This window comes from Pristiophorus japonicus, chromosome 7 (assembly GCF_044704955.1).
Source record: "Pristiophorus japonicus isolate sPriJap1 chromosome 7, sPriJap1.hap1, whole genome shotgun sequence".
Classification (NCBI taxonomy): Eukaryota; Metazoa; Chordata; class Chondrichthyes; family Pristiophoridae; genus Pristiophorus; species Pristiophorus japonicus.
In genome coordinates this window covers 97,884,791-97,906,591 of record NC_091983.1, presented here as the reverse complement: position 1 = coordinate 97,906,591, position 21,801 = coordinate 97,884,791, and the positions used below count along the sequence as shown (strand labels likewise).

Sequence of the window (21,801 nt, the reverse complement as noted above, 5' to 3'; positions counted from 1 at the left end):
TGCATTCACCGTGTCAAGCCCCCTCATAATCTTATACGTTTCGATAAGATCACCTCATTCTTCTGAATTCCAATTGACTAGTATCGGAGCCAAAAGATTTTACGCGTGTCAGTTGTGAAACCTATAATGATAGTCATGGAACCTGAAATGCCCACAAGTAAAAAAAAAAAAAAAATTATTATTATTATTGTACTGCTATCACCACGAGCAGATTGGCTTCACTTCTTCAACTGCAGCCAATATTACATTAACTCCAATACCACCTTGGGGTAAAAGAGGCTGCTGCAAGTGCATTGAAACATGTGGAAGTCATGTCTCCAGTAATCATTTCATGAAATTTACGCTTGGGTTATGACGAGACTAAAACAGCAATTTGTCTTCAGTGCAAGTTTATTTAATGGGATGTGTTTGTATTTTTCAGGACAGTGCCGGTGTAGAGACTCTTGAGGACCCAAAGGCCGCTGGTGCCTCGGAGCCCGAAGTTGAACTAAATACTGTGACCAGTTCTCTTACAATGCAGGAGTACTTTGCCAGTAGGATGGCACGACTCAAAAACCGTAAAGCGGTGCATGAGATCCACCAAGCCAGCGCTGCTCAGGAACCTGCAGGAGATGACTTGGTGTCTGTCGAAGAAGTGAAAATTAAATCCAAAAAGAAGAAAAAACGCAGCAGAGGAGATGCGAAAGGGATTTGTAACTTTGATCAACCGTCCATACCCACAAAACGATCCAAAGATGAAGCAGATGTAGAGCTAAACAATGGTCTGACAGAAGTCAGTCCAGTTGAGGAAAATTATCAGACTAAAAAGAAGTCAAAAAAGAGCAAACCGAAACATTCGGTGTCACTCGATCAGAAGATGTGTCCTTTAGGAGAAGTTGAATCGGAGGAGGTTCAGGTTGAACACTACACTGCAGTAAATGGGTCCACAGAGAAACACAATGAGCAGAATTCAAAAAAGAATAAGAAGAAATGGAAGAAGATTAAGAAAAAAGCGGCACCTGTGGGCGAAGATGAGGTTTCTCAATTCTGTCATGATTCAATAGAGAGGAGGAGGAAGAAGAAAGAAAAGAAATAGAAAGAAGATACGGGGTTTGCAGAAACTGTTCTCCACATTTCTTATTAAAAACCATCTAAATTAATTGTTTTATTACTAATTACAAAGCAAACTGTACTAATATACATAAAAATGTTGAGAAACTGTTTACATGTGTAGTTGTCTTACTTATAAGTACTGTTGCAATCAAACTTCAGCAGCAAAATTGATAATGGAGGAGTGAATAGTTAATGTACCATTTTCTCTTGAATAGCCAAAATAAAATGACGAGTAAATACATTTATGGGTATTGAAAACTGAACATACTCTAAATATTGATTTATGTTTTAATATTTCAGAACGAGTTAATGTTTCGAACTTGTTCTATATGCTTATACGTGAATTAAGAAAAAAAATTTTTAGTAGGAAGAGGTCATTATGTCCGAAAAGCCACTCCCTTTTTAAGAACATAAGAACATACGAATTAGGAACAGGTGTAGGCCATCTAGCCCCTCGAGCCTGCTCCGCCATTTAACAAGATCATGGCTGATCTGGCCGTGGACTCAGCTCCACTTACCCGCCCGCTCCCTGTAACGCTTAATTCCCTTATTGGTTAAAAATCTATCTATCTGTGATTTGAATACATTCAATGAGCTCGCCTCAACTGCTTCCTTGGGCAGAGAATTCCACAGATTCACAACCCTCTGGGAGAAGAAATTCCTTCTCAACTGGGTTTTAAATTGGCTCCCCCGTATTTTGAAGCTGTGCCCCCTAGTTCTAGTCTCCCCGACCAGTGGAAACAACCTCTCTGCCTCTATCTTGTCTATCCCTTTCATTATTTTAAATGTTTCTATAAGATCACCCCTCATCCTTCTGAACTCCAACGAGTAAAGACCCAGTCTACTCAATCTATCATCATAAGGTAACCCCCTCATCTCCGGAATCAGCCTAGTGAATCGTCTCTGTACCCCCTCCAAAGCTAGTATATCCTTCCTTAAGTAAGGTGACCAAAACTGCACGCAGTACTCCAGGTGCGGCCTCACCAATACTCTATACAGTTGCAGCCAGGATCTCCCTGCTTTTGTACTCCATCCCTCTCACAATGAAGGCCAACATTCCATTCGCCTTCCTGATTACCTGCTGCACCTGCAAACTAACTTTTTGGGATTCATGCACAAGGACCCCCAGGTCCCTCTGCACCGCAGCATGTTGTAATTTCTCCCCATTCAAATAATATTCCCTTTTACTGTTTTTTTTTTCCCCAAGGTGAAAGACCTCACACTTTCCGACATTGTATTCCATCTGCCAAACCTTAGCCCATTCGCTTAACCTATCTAAATCTCTTTGCAGCTTCTCTGTGTCCTCTACACAACCTGCTTTCTCACTAATCTTTGTGTCATCTGCAAATTTTGTTACACTACACTCTCCCCTCTTCCAGGTCATCTATGTATATTGTAAACAGTTGTGGTCCCAGCACCGATCCCTGTGGCACACCACTAACCACAGATTCCCAACCCGAAAAGGACCCATTTATCCCGACTCTCTGCTTTCTGTTAGCCAGCCAATTCTCTATCCATGCTAATACATTTCCTCTGACTCCGCGTACCTTTATCTTCAGCAGTAACCTTTTGTGTGGCACCTTATCGAATGCCTTTTGAAAATCTAAATACACCACATCCATCGGTACACCTCTATCCACCATGCTCGTTATATCCTCAAAGAATTCCAGTAAATTAGTTAAACATGATTTCCCCTTCATGAATCCATGCTGCGTCTGCATGATTGCACTATTCCTATCTAGATGTCCCGCTATTTCTTCCTTAATGATAGTTTCAAGCATTTTCCCCACTACAGATGTTAAACTAACCGGCCTATTGTTACCTGCCTTTTATCTGCCCCCTTTTTTAAACAGAGGCGTTATATTAGCTGCTTTCCAATCCGCTGGTACCTTCCCAGAGTCCAGAGAATTTTGGTAAATTATAACGCATGCATCTGCTATAACTTCTGCCATCTCTTTTAATACCCTGGGATGCATTTCATCAGGACATGGGGACTTGTCTACCTTGAGCCCCATTAGCCTGTCCAGCACTACCCCCGAGTGATAGTGATTGTCTCAAGGTCCTCCCTTCCCACTTTCCTCTGACCAGCAATTTTTGGCATGGTTTTTGTGTCTTCCACTGTGAGGACCGAAGCAAAATAATTGTTTAAGGTCTCAGCCGTTTCCACATTTCCCATTATTAAATCCCCCTTCTCATCTTCTAAGGGACCAACATTTACTTTAGTCACTCTTTTCCATTTTATATATCTGTAAAAGCTTTTACTATCCGTTTTTATGTTTTGCGCAAGTTTACCTTCGTAATCTATCTTTCCTTTCTTTATTGCTTTCTTAGTCATTCTTTGCTGTCGTTTAAAATGTTCCCAATCATCTATTTTCCCACTAACCTTGGCCACCTTATACGCATTGGTTTTTAGTTTGATACTCTCCTTTATTTCCTTGGTTATCCACGGTTGGTTTTCCCTTCTCTTACTGCCCTTTTTCACTGGAATATATTTTTGTTGAGCACTATGAAAGAGCTCCTTAAAAGTCCTCCACTGTTCCTCAATTGTGCCACCGTTTAGTCTGTGTTTCCAGTCTACTTTAGCCAACTCTGCCCTCATCCCACTGTAGTCCCCTTTGTTTAAGCATAGTACGCTCATTTGAGACACTACTTCCTCACCCACAATCTGTATTACAAATTCAACCATACTGTGATCACTCATTCCGAGAGGATCTTTTACTAGGAGATCGTTTATTATTCCTGTCTCATTACACAGGATCAGGTCTACGATAGCTTGCTCCCTTGTAGGTTCTGTAACATACTGTTCTAAGAAACAATCCCGTATGCATTCTATGAATTCCTCCTCCAGGCTACCCCGTGCGATTTGATTTGACCAATCGATATGTAGGTTAAAATCCCCCATGATTACAGCCGTTCCTTTTTCACATGCCTTCCCATTATTCCCTTAATTATTGCCCGCCTCACCGTGAAGTTATTATTTGGGGGCCTATAAACTACGCCCACCAGTGACTTTTTCCCCTTACTATCTCTAATCTCCACCCACAATGATTCAACATTTTGTTCATTAGAGCCAATATCGTCTCTCACAACTGCCCTGATATCATCCTTTATTAACAGAGCTACCCGACCTCCTTTCCCTTCTTGTCTATCTTTCCGAATCGTCAAGTACCCCTGTGTGTTTAATTCCCAGTCTTGGCCACCCTGCAACCACGTTTCTGTAATGGCCACCAAATCATCCCCATTTGTAATGATTTGTGCCGTCAACTCATTTACTTTATTTCGCTTAGGTAGAGTGTTTTAATACTAGTTTTTAAACCATGAATTTTTAGTTTTGACCCCTCCTGCAGCCCCTTTATATTCAGTGGCCCTTTTTGTTTTTTGCCTTGGGTTTCTCTGCCCTCCACTTTTACTCATCTCCTTTCTGTCTTTTGCTTTTGTCTCCTTTTTGTTTCCCTCTGTCTCCCTGCATTGGTTCCCATCCCCCTGCCATATTAGTTTAACTCCTCCCCAACAGCACTCGCAAACACTCCCCCTCGGACATTGGTTCCGATCCTGCCCAGGTGCAGACTGTCCGGTTTGTACTGGTCCCACCTCCCGCAGAACCGGTTCCAAATACCCCAGGAATTTGAATCCCTCCCTGCTGCACCACTGCTCAAGCCACGTATTCATCTGAGCTATCCTGTGATTCCTACTCTGACTATTTCTTTATTTCAACATGCACCTCTTTAATCACTATGATGGTAACAATCATTTATTCAGAAAGAATGGCAGCAACATCCATATGTCTCAGGTCCTTTGCTGACACTTGGTCAACTGTTCAATACTTAGATTCACTGTTTCTGCTAGCAATTGCCATGCCTGTCATTGGGAGTACAGCAAAATTTGAGGGTGCGATTCACAAATTCAATATGGAGATGGCCCTGGATTTTCCAATTGTAATGTTGATTGGCATTACAAACAAAAGCTCTGGGTTTTGTTGTCGGAGGTTGCCTTGGGACATTTTACTACGTTACAGGTGCTATATAAACACAGATAATGTTGTTGCTGGAACTCTATGGAGTAGTTGGAAAGATACAAAACTGCTAGAGGAGCTGCATGAGGGAAAAGAGGCTCGCGTAAAAACTGTAGCACCAATAATTATATTGGTGCTTAAGCTAGATCCCCATATTTGCTTAGGAGAGCTGCTGCATCTCATGGTCCTTTATTAATACTGAACATTTGCACAGAATATTAGTAGCAAAGCATCAAAGGACAGTCTTTGGAACTATCTCCCATATACTTCTGTCACTTGAAAGTCTATAATGTTGCGGAGTAAACCGTCACTTGCTAAACCAAGGCTGTTACAGCATGCATTAGAGCATGGGAAACCTGCGACTTGTTGGCACGCAATACAATTTGCCAAGTTGTTCCACATCCCAGTTAACTAAAAGGGTCCAATTCAGAAGAACATAAGAAATAGGAGCAGGAGTAGGCCACTTGGCCCCTCAAGCCTGCTCCATCATTTAATAAAATCATGGCTAATCTGATCATGGATTCCGTTCCACTTCCCTGCCCACTCCCCATAACCCTTTACTCTGTCTATATCCACCTTAAATGTATTTAATGACCCAGCCTCTATAGCTGTCTGGGGCAGAGAATTCCATAGATTTACAACACTTTCAGATAATAAATTTCTCATCTCAGTTTTAAATGGGCGGCCTCTTAATCTGAGACTATGCCCCCTAGTTTTAGTTTCCCCTATGAGTGGAAATATCCTCTCTGCATCCATCTTGTCGAGCCCCCTCATTATCTTTTATGTTTTGATAAGATCACCTCTCATTCTTCTGAACTCCAATGTGTATAGGCCCAACCTACTCAACCTATCTTCGTAAGTCAACCCTCTCATCTCCGGAATCAACCTTGTGAATCTCCTCTGAACAGCCTCCAATGCAAGTATATCCTTCCTTAAATACGGAGACTAAAACTGTACGCAGTAATCTAAATGTGGCCTCACCAATATCCTGTAGTGGTAGCAGGACTTCTGCTTTTATACTTTATTCCACCTTGCAATGAAGGCCAACATTCCATTTGCCTTCCTGATTACTTGCTGTACCTGTATACTAAGTTTTTGTGTTTTATGCACAAGGACCCCCAGGTCTCTCTGTACTGTAGCACTTTGCAATTTCTCTCCATTTAAATTATAATTTGCTTTTCTATTTTTTCTGCCAAGTTGATAAACTCACATTTTCCCACATTATACTCTATCTGCCAATTTTTTGCCCACTCACTTAGCCTGTCTATATCCCTTTACAGATTTTTTGTGTCCTCCTCACAATTTGCTTTCCCACCCATCTTTGTGTCTGTCATGTATGTACTTTTTGGATCACTAGCCACTAGATGGTGTCACTGTTGGAGGCCATTGGGCTGCACGCACGTGTGTGTAGCCCAAGTATAAAAGGCCAGCCATGTTGTATATTAGTTACTTTCAGTCTTAATAAAGCAGAGCCAAGGTCATACCTCTTGGAGTTAAACAGTACTCAGTCTAACAGTATCATCAGCAAACTTGGCTACAGTGCACTCGGTCCCTTCATCCCAAGTCATTAAAATAGATTGTAAATAGTTGAGGACCCAGCACTGACCCTGCGGCACCCCACTAGTCCCTGTTTGCCAACCAGAAAATGACCCATTTATCCCGACTCTCTTTTCTGTTAGTTAGCCAATCCTCTATCTATGCTAATATATTACCCTCAACCCCGTGAACTTTTATCTTATGCAGTAACCTTTTATGTGGCACCTTATTGAATGGCTTCTGAAAATCCAAATACACCACATCCACTGGTTCCCCCTGATCCACCCTGCTCGTTACATCCTCAAAGAACTCCAGCAAATTTGTGAAACATGATTTCCCTTTCATAAAACCATGCTGATTGAATTATGCTTTTCCAAATGTCTTGCTACTGCTTCGTTAATAATGGACTCCAGCATTTTCCCAACGACAGATATTAGGCTAACTAGTCTAGTTTCCTGCTTTTTGCCTGCCGCCTTTTTTAAATAGGGGCGTTACATTTGCAGTTTTAGAATCCGCTGCGACCGCCCCATAATCCAGGGAATTTTGGTAGATTACAACCAATGCATCCACTATCTCTGCAGCCACTTCTTTTAAGACCCTAAGTAGTAAGCCATCAGGTCCAGGGGATTTGTCCACCTTTAGTCCCATTATTTTACCGAGTATGACTTCATTAGTGATAGTGATTGTATTAAGTTCCTCCCTCCCTCTAACACCTTGATTTTCCTCTATTGGGATGTTTTTTGTGTTTTCTACCATGAAGACCAATACAAAATATTTATTCAACATCTGACATTTCCCTATTCTCCATTATTAATTCTCCAGTCTCATCCTCCAGCGGACCAACATTTACTTTAGCCACTCTTACTTTTTATGTAGCTGTAGAAACTCTTACTATCTGTTTTTATGTTTCGTGCTACTTTACTTTCACAATCTATCTTCCTCCTCGCTATCATTTTTTTTAGTCGTTCTTTGCTGGCTTTTAAGTTTCCAAATCCTCTGGCCTCACACGAGTCTTGGCCACATTGTTTACCCTTGTTTCCAATTTGATACCATCCCTTATATTCTTAGTTAGACACAGATGGTTATACCTTGTCTTACAGTCTTTCCCTCTTATTGGAATTTATTTTTGTTGCGAGTTATGAAATATCTCCTTAAATGTCTGCCACTGATCATCAATCGTACCATACTTTAATCTATTTCCCAGTCTACTTTAGCCAATGCTGCCCTCATACCTTCGTAGTCTCCTTTATTTAAGCTCAGGACCCTGGTTTGAGAACCAACTTTCTCACCCTCCAACTGAATTTGAAATTCAACCATGTTATGCTCACTCATTCCTAGAGGATCCTTTACTACGAGATCATTTATTAATCCTGTCATCAGTACCTGTTACAATTATTTTGCTTTATCCTGTTATGCCACCTATTATGTATTAAAAAATTAATTTAATTATCTGATCTTTGATTGTGACAGTCACTAAGTGGCAAGTGCTCGATAGACAATAAGATTCTAGAGAGCAAAAAAAAGTAGAGGTATAACTAGTAGTCAACATCCGATGAACTAAAACATTTAACTTTTACTGTGGCATCTGTATTGTTGCCTATCCAATGGTACATTTTGGACAAACTGAAGATTTTTTTTTTATACCTGTTGATATTTTTGACTGACTCAATAAATGAACTATTATTTTTCAGGTATAGCTACTTATTTATGGGAGTTACCAATTTCATATTTTGTAAGCGATGTCAGAAAATGATAGATTAATAAAAAGCCCCTATGAACAAGATGGAAAGCTAGGCTAGAAATTCAGGTGATTTGCACCACTCGTTAGCACGGCATAATGTTGAGAAAGTGGCGGTCGCCGCTCTTCCGTCGGGCCCCGTAATGTCCTCCATTTTTAGATTTACAGCAACCGCTCGCAGAGGGAAGAGGAAGAAACAGAAGAGGAAGAAGCCAAAGACGAGGAAGCAGAAGGATGCAACTAAGACTGTCCCTTTCTGGCTGATCATCTGGGATGGAATCATCCGCCTGCAGTCCCAGTGATCACAACCCCAATTCTCCTTTCAACAATAGTCCCACACCTTACCTTCTCTCTGTTACTGACTATCACAGCGTCCTCTTGGTTACAATGCGGAAATAAAAGCCACCACAAAGCGAACTTTCAAATCCAACTTTATACATCTACCCATCCAATATGAAATCAAGAAATCAACTCATCACCCTGCTGCATTCTCTTAGTGACCGTCTTGTGTGTGCCTTTGCAGAATGTATGAACGGGAAAAGTGAATCAGAAAGTGGGGTCAAAGCAGGAAAAAATGATTTACATTTTTTTTTAAAAGCTCTTTATCTGAGTGCACGCAGCATTCGTAACAAAATAGATGAGTTGACGACACAAATAGATACAAATGGGTATGATCTGATAGCCATTACAGAGACGTGGTTGCAAGGCGACCAAGCCTGGGAACTAAATATTATGGGGTATTTGACAATTCAGAAGGACAGACAGAAAGGAAAAGGAGGTGGGGTAACTCTGTTAATAAAGGATGAGATCAGTGAGTTAGTGAGAAATGATGTTGGCTCAGAAGATCAGGATGTTGAATCAGTTTGGGTGGAGATAAGGAACAATAAGGGGAAACAGTCGTTGGTGGGCATAGTCTATCGGCCCCCTAACAGTAGCAACTCTGTTGGACGGAGTATGAATCAAGAAATAATGCAAGCTTGTAAAAAAGGAACGGCAATAATCATGGGCGATTTTAACTTTCATATTGATTGGACAAAGCATTGGCCAGGGTAGCCTTGAGGAAGAGTTCATAAAGTGTATCAGGGATAGTTTCCTTGCACAGTACGTTGCAGAACCAACCAGAGAGCAGGTTCTCTTAGATCAGTGTGTAATGAGACAGGATTAATAAACGCTCTCCTAGTAAAGGATCCTCTAGGAATGAGTGACCATAACCTAGTTGAATTTCAAATTCAGTTGGAGGGTGAGAAAGTGGCATTTCTAACCAGTGTCCTAAGCTTAAATAAAGGAGGCTACAAATGTATGAAGGCAAAGTTGGCTAAAGTAGACTGGGAAAATAGATTAAAAAGAGTGGGACGGTTGATGAGCAGTGGCAGATATTTAAGGAGATATTTCATAGCTCTCAATAAAAATACAACCTTTCCTTCTCATTGGGATATAAGAGAAGGGATAACAATCCGTGGCTAACTAAGGAAATAAGGGATGGTATCAGATTGAAAACAAGGGCATACAATATGGCCAAGACTAGTGGGAGGCCAGAGGATTGGGAAACTTTTAAAAGCCAGCAAAGAACGATTAAAAAAAAATGAGAGGGAAGATAGATTATGAAAGTAAACTAGCACCAAATATAAAAACTGATAGTTAGAGTTTCTACAGCTACATTAAAAGGAAGAGAGTGGCTAAAGTAAATGTTGGTCCCCTAGAGATGAGACTGGGGAATTAATAATGGGGAACAGGAAAATGGCAGAGACTTTGAACAAATATTTTGTATCGGTCTTCATGATAGAAGACACTAATAAGATCCCAATAATGGATAATCAAGGGGCTATAGGGAGGGAGGAACTTAATACAATCACTATCACTAAAGAAGTAGTACTCAGTAAAATAACAGGACAAAAGGTAGACAAGTCCTCTAGGGTCCTAAAACAAGTGGCTGCAGTGATAGTGGATGCATTGGTTGTAATCTACCAAAATTCCCTGGAATCCAGGATGGTCCCAGCGGATTGGAAAGCCCCTATTTTAAAAAGGAGGCAGACAGAAAGCAGGAAACTTTAGACCGGTTAGCTTAACATCTGTCATTGGGAAAATGCTGGAGTCCATTATTAAGGAAGCAGGAGCAGGACATTTGGAAAAGCATAATTCAATCAAGCAGAGTCAGCATGGTTTTATGAAAGGGAAATCATGTTTGAACAATTTGCTGGAGTTCTTTGAGGATATAATGAGCAGGGTGGATAAGGGGGAACTAATGGATGTGGTGTATTTGGGTTTCTGAAAAGGTTACTGAACAAGATAAAACTTCACAGGGTTGGAGGTAATATATCAGCATGGATTGAGGATTGGCTAACTAATAGAAAACAGAGAGTCGGGATAAACGGGTCATTTCCAGTTGGCAAACAGTAACGAGTGGGCTGCCACAGGGATCGGTGCTGGGGTCTCAACTATTTACAATCTATATTAATGACTTGGATGACGGGACCGAGTGTAATGTAGCCAAGTTTGCTGATGATACAAAGATGGGTGGGAAAGCAAATTGTGAGAAGGACACAAAAGGTCTGCAAAGGGCTATAGACAGGCTAAGTGATTGTGCAAAAATTTGGCAGATGGGGTATAATGTAGGAAAATGTGAGGTTATCCACTTTGGCAAAAAAAATAGAAAAACAAATTATAATTTAAATGGAGAGAAATTGCAAAGTGCTTCAGTACAGAGGGGGTCCTTGTGCATAAAACACAAAAAGTTAGTATATGGTACAGCAAGTAATCAGGAAGGCAAATGGAATATTGACCTTTATTACAAGGGGGATAGAGTATAAAAGCAGAGAAATCCTGCTACAACTGTACAGGGTATTGGTGAGGTCACACCTGGAGTACTATGTGCAGTTTTGGTCTCCATATTTAAGGAAGGATATACTTGCATTGAAGACTGTTCAGAGAAGGTTTACTAGGTTGATACTGGCGATGAGGGGTTGATTTATGAAGATAGGTTGGGACTATACTCATTGGAGTTCAGAAGAATGAGAGGTGATCTCATGGAAACATATAAAGGCAATGAGAGGGCTCGACAAGTTGGATAAAGAAAGGATATTTCCACTCCTAGGGGAAACTAAAACTAGGGGGCATAGTCTCAGAATAAGGGGCCGCCCATTTAAAACTGAGATGAGGAGGAATTTCTTCCCACAGAGGGTTGTAAATCTGTGGAATTCTCTGCCCCAGAAAGCTGTGGAGGCAGGGTCATTGAATATATTTAGGGCGGAGATAGACAGATTTTTGAGCAATAAGGGAATAAAGGGTTATGGGGAACGGGCAGGGAAGTGGAACTGAGTACTTGATCAGATCAGCCATGATTTTATTAAATGGTGGAGCAGGCTCGAGGGGTCAAACGGCCTACTCCTGCTCCTATTTCTTGTGTTCTTGTCTTGTGTTCCTCTGGATGTACCTGCTCTGTATTGGATTAACAGCAGACTTGGCTGTGCATTTGACCATCAACTTGCCTGGGGGCAGCCCACCAAAACAGAAACTTAAGCAATGGTTATTTATCTCCCGCAGTTAATATAAATTATGGACAGCCAAAGCAGTATAAACTGTACATGATCGATTGTTATATATCTATATTAAAAATTCTTCCATCTGGAAGCACTTCCTGTCCACAATATCATACTTCCCGTTGTCACTTTTGTTTCACACTCTAGTATCAATTTTTTTAGACTAATAATTTCTATCTCCACAATTATAATATACATTTTCTGTGCAAACATGTTACACTGTAATTACACCCTCCCACAAGTGTGGCACTGCTGTGCCTCAGTATTCCGTCTCCTAACTCCTCAGCCTGTGTATTCCAGGGAAACTCCTATGCTCCAACCAACTCTACTTGTGTTTCCCAAATTGCTGTGTGTTTTGTCCACAATGAAATGCCCACAAATAAATAGTAATTATTGTAATGCTACCACCACTAGCAGATTGGCTTCACTTCTTCAACTGCAGCCAATATTGCATTAATTTCAATATCACCTCGGTGTAGAAATAGATAACAGGAGTTATCCTAAAAAGGTTAAAGAAGCTGGGCCCATTTCTTTGGAAAATGATGTTGGTGACCCAATGAAAAATTTCAAGATTATGAAGTGGACTGAGATACTTTATGGACAAAAGGTTCAACGTTGTGGAGGTCAACTATTGACGCATGTTTAAAATTAGAAAGCTAGGAGTAAAGAAGTTGGATTAAATAGTGTGACCTAGATTAAGCTACCAGATTCTAGCCACTGAAGTGAATAGAATAAATAGAAAGGAAACATTTTCAATTGTGTGCTCCCAATTGGGGGCTTCACCGGAACACACATCGGAAATTTAAATACTATTTAAAAGTAATGGTCAGCAAATTGTGCGCAGCATGCACCTGAATTTATACTATGTCATACCAGCTGGCAAGATCCACTGGCGGGAACTTGTGTTCAAATATAACACCTTTAGTATTTACAGGGCAAATATGTGGGTTTCTGGAAGAGATTAATGGATATAGTAAGAATGCAGCTGAATAGATTTTAAAATAAATCTCGGAATGAGTGATCACAGTATGGTTGAATTTGTAATACAGATTGAGGATGAGGAAGTAGTGTCTCAAACGAGCGTACTATGCTTAAACAAAGGGGACTACAGTGGGATGAGGGCAGAGTAGACTGGAAACACAGACTAAACGGTGGCACAATTGAGGAACAGTGGAGGACTTTTAAGGAGCTCTTTCATAGTGCTCAACAAAAATATATTCCAGTGAAAAAGAAGGGCGGTAAGAGAAGGGATAACCAGCCGTGGATAACCAAGGAAATAAAGGAGAGTATCAAATTAAAAACCAATGCATATAAGGTGGCCAAGGTTAGTGGGAAAATAGATGATTGAGAACATTTTAAACGACAGCAAAGAATGACTAAGAAAGCAATAAAGAAAGGAAAGATAGATTACGAAGATAAACTTGCGCAAAACATAAAAACGGATAGTAAAAGCTTTTACAGATATATAAAACGGAAAAGAGTGACTAAAGTAAATGTTGGTCCCTTAGAAGATGAGAAGGGGGATTTAATAATGGGAAATGTGGAAATGGCTGAGACCTTAAACAATTATTTTGCTTCGGTCTTCACAGTGAAAGACACAAAAACCATGCCAAAAATTGCTGGTCACAGGAATGTGGGAAGGGAGGACCTTGAGACAATCACTATCACTAGGGGAGTAGTGCTGGACAGGCTAATGGGACTCAAGGTAGACAAGTCCCCTGGTCCTGATGAAATGCATCTCAGGGTATTAAAAGAGATGGTGGAAGTTATAGCAGATGCATTCGTTATAATCTACCAAAATTCTCTGGACTCTGGGGAGGTACCAGCGGATTGGAAAGCAGCTAATGTAACGCCTCTGTTTAAAAAAGGGGGCAGACAAAAGGCTGGTAACTATAGGCCGGTTAGTTTAACATCTGTAGTGGGGAAAATGCTTGAAACTATCATTAAGGAAGAAATAGCGGGACATCTAGATAGGAATAGTGCAATCATGCAGACGCAGCATGGATTCATGAAGGGGAAATCATGTTTAACTAATTTACTGGAATTCTTTGAGGATATAACGAGCATGGTGGATAGAGGTGTACCGATGGATGTGGTGTATTTAGATTTTCAAAAGGCATTCGATAAGGTGCCACACAAAAGGTTACTGCAGAAGATAAAGGTACGCGGAGTCAGAGGAAATGTATTAGCATGGATAGAGAATTGGCTGGCTAACAGAAAGCAGAGAGTCGGGATAAATGGGTCCTTTTTGGGTTGGAAATCGGTGGTTAGTGGTGTGCCACAGGGATCGGTGCTGGGACCACAACTGTTTACAATATACATAGATGACCTGGAAGAGGGGAGAGTGTAGTGTAACAAAACTTACAGATGACACAAAGATTAGTGGGAAAGCGGGTTGTGTAGAGGACACAGAGAAGCTGCAAAGAGATTTAGATAGGTTAAGCGAATGGGCTAAAGTTTGGCAGATGGAATACAATGTCGGAAAGTGTGAGGTCATTCACCTTGGGGAAAAAAAAACAGTAAAATGGAATATTATTTGAATGGGGAGAAATTACAACATGCTGCGGTGCAGAGGGACCTGGGGGTCCTTGTGCATGAATCCCAAAAAGTTAGTTTGCAGGTGCAGCAGGTAATCAGGAAGGCGAATGGAATGTTGGCCTTCATTGCAAGAGGGATGGAGTACAAAAGCAGGGAGGTCCTTCTGCAACTGTATAGGGTATTGGTGAGGCCGCACCTGGAGTACTGCGTGCAGTTTTGGTCACCTTACTTAAGGAAGGATATACTAGCTTTGGAGGGGGTACAGAGACGATTCACGAGGCTGATTCCGGAGATGAGGGGGTTACCTTATGATGATAGATTGAGTAGACTAGGTCTTTACTCATTGGAGTTCAGAAGGATGAGGGGTGATCTTATAGAAACATTTAAAATAATGAAAGGGATAGACAAGATAGAGGCAGAGTGGTTGGTTCCACTGGTCGGGGAGACTAGAACTAGGGGGCACAGCCTCAAAATACGGGGGAGCCAATTTAAAACCCAGTTGAGAAGGAATTTCTTCTCCCAGAGGGTTGTGAATCTGTGGAATTGTCTGCCCAAGGAAGCAGTTGAGGCTAGCTCATTGAATGTATTCAAGTCACAGATAGATAGATTTTTAACCAATAAGGGAATTAAGGGTTATGGGGAGCGGGCGGGTAAGTGGAGCTGAGTCCACGGCCAGATCAGCCATGATCTTGTTGAATGGTGGAGCAGGCTCGAGGGGCTAGAATGGCCTACTCCTATTCCTAATTCTTATGTTCTTATGTTCTTATGGGTGAGAATAAAAGCTTCTGAAAGTCAATTATTGTGTGCTAGTATGATGAACAGCACAGAAAAACTGAAGAAAATGGACATTGATGGTAAGAAGGTAGAAGTATGGATGGGTTTATATACTAGACAAGTTGCATGTTTGGTAAGAGCTGCAAGAAAGATTCAAAGAAGCATTGTTTTAGATAAAATTTCCTGATGACGCAAAAGTAGGTTGTTTGGCAAACTGAAAGACTTCAGAAAGGTATAAACAGTGGAATGAGCAGAGGTGGCAAATACTGTTTAATGTGGATAAGTATGAGGTAATGCATTTTAGGAGAAAAAACAAATTGGAGTATGCACTTAATGGAAAGAGACTTGGGGGTTCAAATATGTAATTCTCAAAGTGTGAGTAGAGGTAGATGAAGCCATAAAATAGACCAGTTTTATAAATCAGGGCAGAAAGTACAACAGTAAGAAGTAATGATGAATTTATATAAAGTATCTGTACAGTTAGAGTACTGTGCAGTTTTGGTTTGCCCCATTTTTGAAAAAAAATATTAGATAGCCACAAAGAGCATATATTCGCCAGGATGATGTCAGTGATGGGAAACTACAACCATGCGGAAATAATTTGACTTCCGGTACTTTTGACTTTTGTGTCATCAGGCAATGTTGAGTTATGTCCTCTACCCAAGTCCAAATCATCCATATACACCAACAACAAAAGTAGGCCCAGCACTGACTACTTCCAAGTCTCCCCCAATCTGGGCAACATCCATTGACCAGAACTCGTTCCTGTGTATCGGCCAAATTCTTATCCCTGTTACATTTCCTCTTGTAACAAATGGCTGACTTTCCATTGGAACAGTGACGGCTAAGAGAAAATGTAATAGAGGTTTTTTAAATTATGATTGAGTGAATAGGGAAAGACTATTTCCTTGGGTTGCAGAGTTTGTGATGAGATATAATCAATTTTAAATTGACACAGAGTCAAGAGAAATCTCTTCATGCAGAGGATTGTTGGCGCATGGAGTGTGTTGCCACAGGGAATAGTTGTGGCAAGGACTATAGAGTCTTTTATGAGGAAATTAGATAGATATTAGAAACAGAGAAATATATCAGACTATGGGAGAGCACAGGTCAGTGGGATTAGTTTTAGATTGCTCTAACAAAGAGTGGGTATAGACAGGATTGGCTGAATGTCCTCCTTCTGTGCTGTAAATTTATGGTTCAAATAGAGAGGTAACCACACTAGAGTGTTGTGTTCTGAGCAAAAAGAACAATAGTACTTCTGACGACATCCTCCAAAAGGAGAAGCAGGCCAATCCTGCTTCCCCGAGATACTTCTGTAAAGGTGTTGCACAAGAAATATAATCATTTTATAGTAATCTGATGGCTGTGTCATAAATGGAAGATCTAATCCTGCTCACCATAAGATCCCACTTTTTAATGAGTTAATAGAGTTCATTTACAAATAGAATCACACTGCAAGCCAATCATTATTGCAACTCATGAAGCTCATTACTGCTCGGAAATTAAGTACTTCCCAACTGTCCAGATCAGGTGGGCCAGAGTCATGTGACCAGTTAGCCTACAACACCCATGCATGTTCACACTAGTGGAATCCTAGACTTGTGGCTGGAGAGAGAGTGCTGTATGTAGCAGGGTACAATCCTTCACAGTTTTTACTCATGCTCAAATAGTCATCATCAAATAGTCAGCCGTACTGAGAAGAGGTTTACGTGACAGCCAACTGACCACCACCAGTAATGTGCATTCATGTAACGATTTCACTGGAGAATTTTGTCCAAGGTGCTTTACAGACCCATGAAGATGCTGAATCAAAATAGGAAGGATTAGAAGGGGTGAACAAAAGTTTGGGTCAAAGAAGGAGAAACTGTTTCCAGTGGCAGGATGGTTGGTAACCAGAGATTTAAGGTAAAGAACCAGACGGGATATGAGATGGTTTTTTTACGCAGCGTTCTTGAATGTTACAATCTGGAATGCGCAAGATATTGAGTGGAACTGATAGGGTAGAGGGAAACTATTTCTGCTGGTTGGGAAGTCTAGGACTAGGGGGCATAGTCTAAAAATGAGAGACGGTCCCTTCGGGAGTGAAGTTAGAAAACACTTCTCTCCCACAAAGGGCAATTGATGCTAGGTCAATTGTTAATTTTAAATCTGAGGTTAATAGAATTTTGTTAATGAAAGGTATTAAGGGAAATGGGGCAAAGGCATTTATATGGAGTTAGGTCACATATCAGCCATGATCTAATTGAATGGCGGAACAGGCTTGAGGGGCTAAATGGCACATTCCTCTTCCTGTGTTCACTGCAGATGGAAGCAGATTCATTGGTAACTTTCAACAGGGAATTGGATTAATACTTGAAGATGAAAAAATATGGGGAAAGGAAGGGAGTAGGATTAATTGGATAGCTCTTTCAAAGAACCAGCTGCCTTCCGTGCAGTATGATTTGATGAAGTGGGTTTATAAGAGGATCTTAAAGAAAGTGAACGAGGTAGACAATCAGGAAGGCACACAACAGACAGCTTGAATCAGGGACTTCCCTACTCCGGTTCAGTATCACTAGTGTTTTTGCTCCATAAGTCAAGGAGCTCAGAGTCAGTTTTATCATCTGAAATAGGCTGTGGTTGTCTTGACATGTTTTCTTTCTCTTGTTTTGCTTTCCCTTGCTTAAACTATTTTTAAAGTAATATATAGAATCATAGAATGGTTACAGCACGGAAGGAGGCTATTCGCCTTGTCGAGCCTGTGCTGGCTCTTTGCAAGAGCACCTCAGCTAGTCCCATACCCCCGCCCTGTAGCCCTGCAAAGATTTTTCTTTCAGATACTTATCCAACTGCCTTTTAAGCACCATGATTGAGTCTGCCTCCACCTCCCTTTCAGGCAGTGCATTCCAGATCCTAACCACTCGCTGTGTAAAAAAGTTTTTTCTTTGGCAAAAAAAACCAAAGGCGACCTATCATCTTACATCTGTGTCCTTTGGTTCTCAACCCTTCTGCCAATGGGAACAGTTTCTCTTTATCTACTCTGTCCAGACTCCTCATGATTTTAAACACCTCTATCAAATCTCCTCTCAATCTTCTCTGCTCTAAGGAGAACAACCCCAGCGACTCCAGTCTATCCACATAACTGAAGTCCCTCATCTCCGGAATCATTCTTGTAAATCTATTCTGCACCCTCTCTCTAAGGCCTTCACATCCTTCCTAAAGTGCAGTGCCTAGAATTGGATACAGTACTCCAGTTGGGGCTGAACCAGTGTTTTATACAGGTGCATCATAATTTCCACACTTTTATACTCTATACCTCTACTCATGAAGCCCAGGATCCTGTAAGCTTATTTAACTGCTTTCTCAACCTGTCCTGCCACCTTCAACGATTTGTGCACATTGTTAGAAATAGTCAAGTTTAAGGCTATCTCTGGTCACTTTAATAATCAGGATTGACTGTAACCCAATCTGGTGGATATATTGTGTTTAAGACAGGATATAACACAGTAGTTATACTGCAAAACCATATGACCGTAACAGATAGTTGGTATCAATCCCAATCGGAAAAACGGCTGGCACATGTGAGCAGTTCTTTGGCTTGCATTCTCTTTCTCTACCTAGAACTTCCTTCGGTAAAGCATGGGATCACTCGAAGAGTGTTCGACCAGCTCAACTTCTGTTTCGCTCTCATCTCACACCATTTGTGAGTACAACTGTGAACAGGCTATTTTTATTCTTTTTTTAGAGGTGGGCCTGACATGGAGTATTGACGAGATCTTTCAACAATATAACATAAGAACATAAGAAATAGGAGTAAGAGTAGGCCCCACAGCCCATTGAGTCTGCTGCACCATTCAATAAGATAATGGCTGATCATTGACCTCAAGTCCACTTTTCCGCCTGATCTCCATATCCCTTGATTCCTCTAGACTCCAAAAATCTATCTATCTATATATTCAGAGACTCAGCAGCCACAGCCCTTTGGGGCAGAGAATTCCAAAGATTCACAACCCTCTGAGTGAAGAAATTCCTCCTCATCTCAGTCTTAAATGGCCTTCCCCTTATCCTGAGACTGTGACCCCTAGTTCTACACAATCTAGCCAGGGGAAACAATCTCTCAGCATCTACTCTGTCAATCTCCTTCAGAATCTTGTATGTTTCAATGAGATCACTTCTCATTCTTCTAAACTCCAGAGAGTATAAGCCCATTCTACACAATCTCTCATCATAAGACAGTCCTCTCATCCCAGGAATCAATCTAGTGAACCTTTGTTATACCACCTCCAAGGCAAGTATATCCTTTCTTAGATAAGGAGACCAAAACTGTGCACAGTCCTCCAGGTGTGGTCTCATCAAGGCCCTGTACAATTGTAGCAAGACTTCCTTACTCTTATTCTCCAACCCCCTTGCAATAACGGACAACAGACCATTTTCCTTCCTTATTGCTTGCTGTACCTGCATGCTAGCTTTCTGCATTTCTTGCACAAGGACACCCAAATCTCTTTGAGCACCAACATTTAAAAGTTTCTCACCATTTAAAAAATATTTTGTTTTTCTATTCTTTCTATCAAAGTGAATAACCTCACATTTCCCTATATTATACTCCATCTGCCACCTTACTGCCCACTCAATTAGTCTATCTATATCCCTTTGCAGATGTGTTGTGTTCTCCTCACAGCTTACTGTCCCACCTAGCTTTGTATCATCAGCAAACTTGGATACATTACACTTGGTCCCTTCATCTAGATCATTAATGTAGATTGTAAATAGCTGAGGCACCAGCACCTTGCAGCACCCCACTAGTTACAGCCTGCCAACCTGAAAAAGACCCATTTATCCCTATTCTCTGTTTTCTGTCCTTTAACTAATCCTCTATCCATGCTATTACATTACCTCCAATCCCATGAGCCCTTAACTTGTGTAATAACCTTTCATGTGGCAGCTTATCAAATGCCTTTTGAAAATCTAAATAAACTACATCCACTGCTTCCCCTTTATCTATTCTGCTAGTTACATCCTCAAAAAACTTTAATAAATTTGTCAAACACAATTTCCCTTTCATAAAACCATGTTGATGCTGCCTAATCATGTTATGATTATCTAAGTATCCTGATACCATTTCCTTAACAATGGATTCCAGTATTTTCCCGATGACTGATGTCAGGCTAACTGGCCTGTAGTTCCCTGTTTTTTCTCTCCCTCCTTTCCTGAATAGCGATGATTCATTTGCTACCTTCCAATCCACTAGAAAATTTTGAAAGATCAAAACCAACATATCCACTATCTCTGCAGCAACCTCTTTTAGAACCCTGGGATGTAGGGCATCAGGTCCTGGAGATTTGTCGGCTTTTAGTTCCTTTAGTTTCTCTCGTATTTGTTCTCTACTTATATTAACTACATTAAGTTACTCACCCTCATTAGACAATTGGTTGCCGACCATTTTAGGTATGTTTGTGTCTTCTACTGTGAAGACTGAAACAAAATATTTGTTTAACGTTTCTGCCTTTTCCTTGGTCCCCATAATAATTTCTCCTGCCTCAGTCTCTAAGGGACCAATGTTTACTTTTGCTACTCTCTTCCTTTTTACATACTTGTAGAAGCTCTTAGAGTCTGTTTTTATATTTCTTGCTAGTTTTCTCTATCTATTTTTTCTCTTTTTATCAATTTCCAGGCCACCATTTGCTGTTTTCTGAACATTATAAACTTCTGCTTTCAATCTAATGCTATCCTTAATTTCTTTAGTTAGCCAGGGATGAATCACTTTTCCTATGGAGTTTTTGTTTCTCAATGGAATATATTTTTGTTGAGAATTATGAACTATGTCTTTAAATGCTAGCCACTGTTTATCTACTGCCATACCTTTTAATCTATTTTTCCAATCTATCTTGGCCAACTCGCCCTTCATGCCAAGCAATTGGCTTTATTTAAGTTTAAGACTCTAGTTTCGGATGTGAGCAAGTCACTCTCAAACGTAACGTGAAATTCTATCGTGTTACGATCACTCTGCCGCAGAGGATCCTTTACTATGAGATTGCTAATTTACCCTGTCTCATTACACAATACAAGATCTAAAGTAGCCTGTTCCCTGGTCGGTTCCATGACATATTGTTCGAGGAAACTGTCCCGAATGCATTCCATGAACTCGTCCTCCAGACTACCTTTACCAATTTGATTTGTCCAGTCTATGTGAAGATTAAAGTCCCTCACAATTATTGCATTACCTTTGTTACAAGCTCCTACTATTTCTTGAGTAATATTCTGTCCAACGGTATAACTACTGTTAGGGGGCCTATATATTACTCCCACCAGTGTTTTCTGCCCCTTGTTATTCCATATCTCCACCCATACTGATTCTACTTTCTGATCTTCGAGCCAAGATCCTTTCTCTCTACTGTCATGCTATTCTTTATCATCAGAGCTACCCACCACCCCCGGCCCCTTTACCATTCTGCCTGTCTTTTCGAAATGTCAAGTACCCTGGAACATTTAGTTCCCAGCCTTGGTCACCTTGCAATCACATCTCTGTAATGGCTATTAGATCAAACCCATTTATCGCTATTTGTGCCACTAGTTCATCTATCTTATTACGAATG

At 40.7% G+C, this 21,801-nt stretch overlaps 1 protein-coding gene across 1 annotated transcript in view; it reads left to right on the top strand.

Moving 5' to 3' along the window:
- Positions 1–1,202, top strand: part of pinx1 (PIN2 (TERF1) interacting telomerase inhibitor 1) — a 142,319-nt gene extending 141,117 nt beyond the window's left edge. The window contains exon 7 of the mRNA XM_070885170.1: positions 422–1,202. Within this exon, the coding sequence (XP_070741271.1) occupies positions 422–1,075 (654 nt within the window). The 3' untranslated portion in view covers positions 1,076–1,202. The remainder of the gene's footprint in view (positions 1–421) is intronic.
- Positions 1,203–21,801: the final 20,599 nt, after the last annotated feature.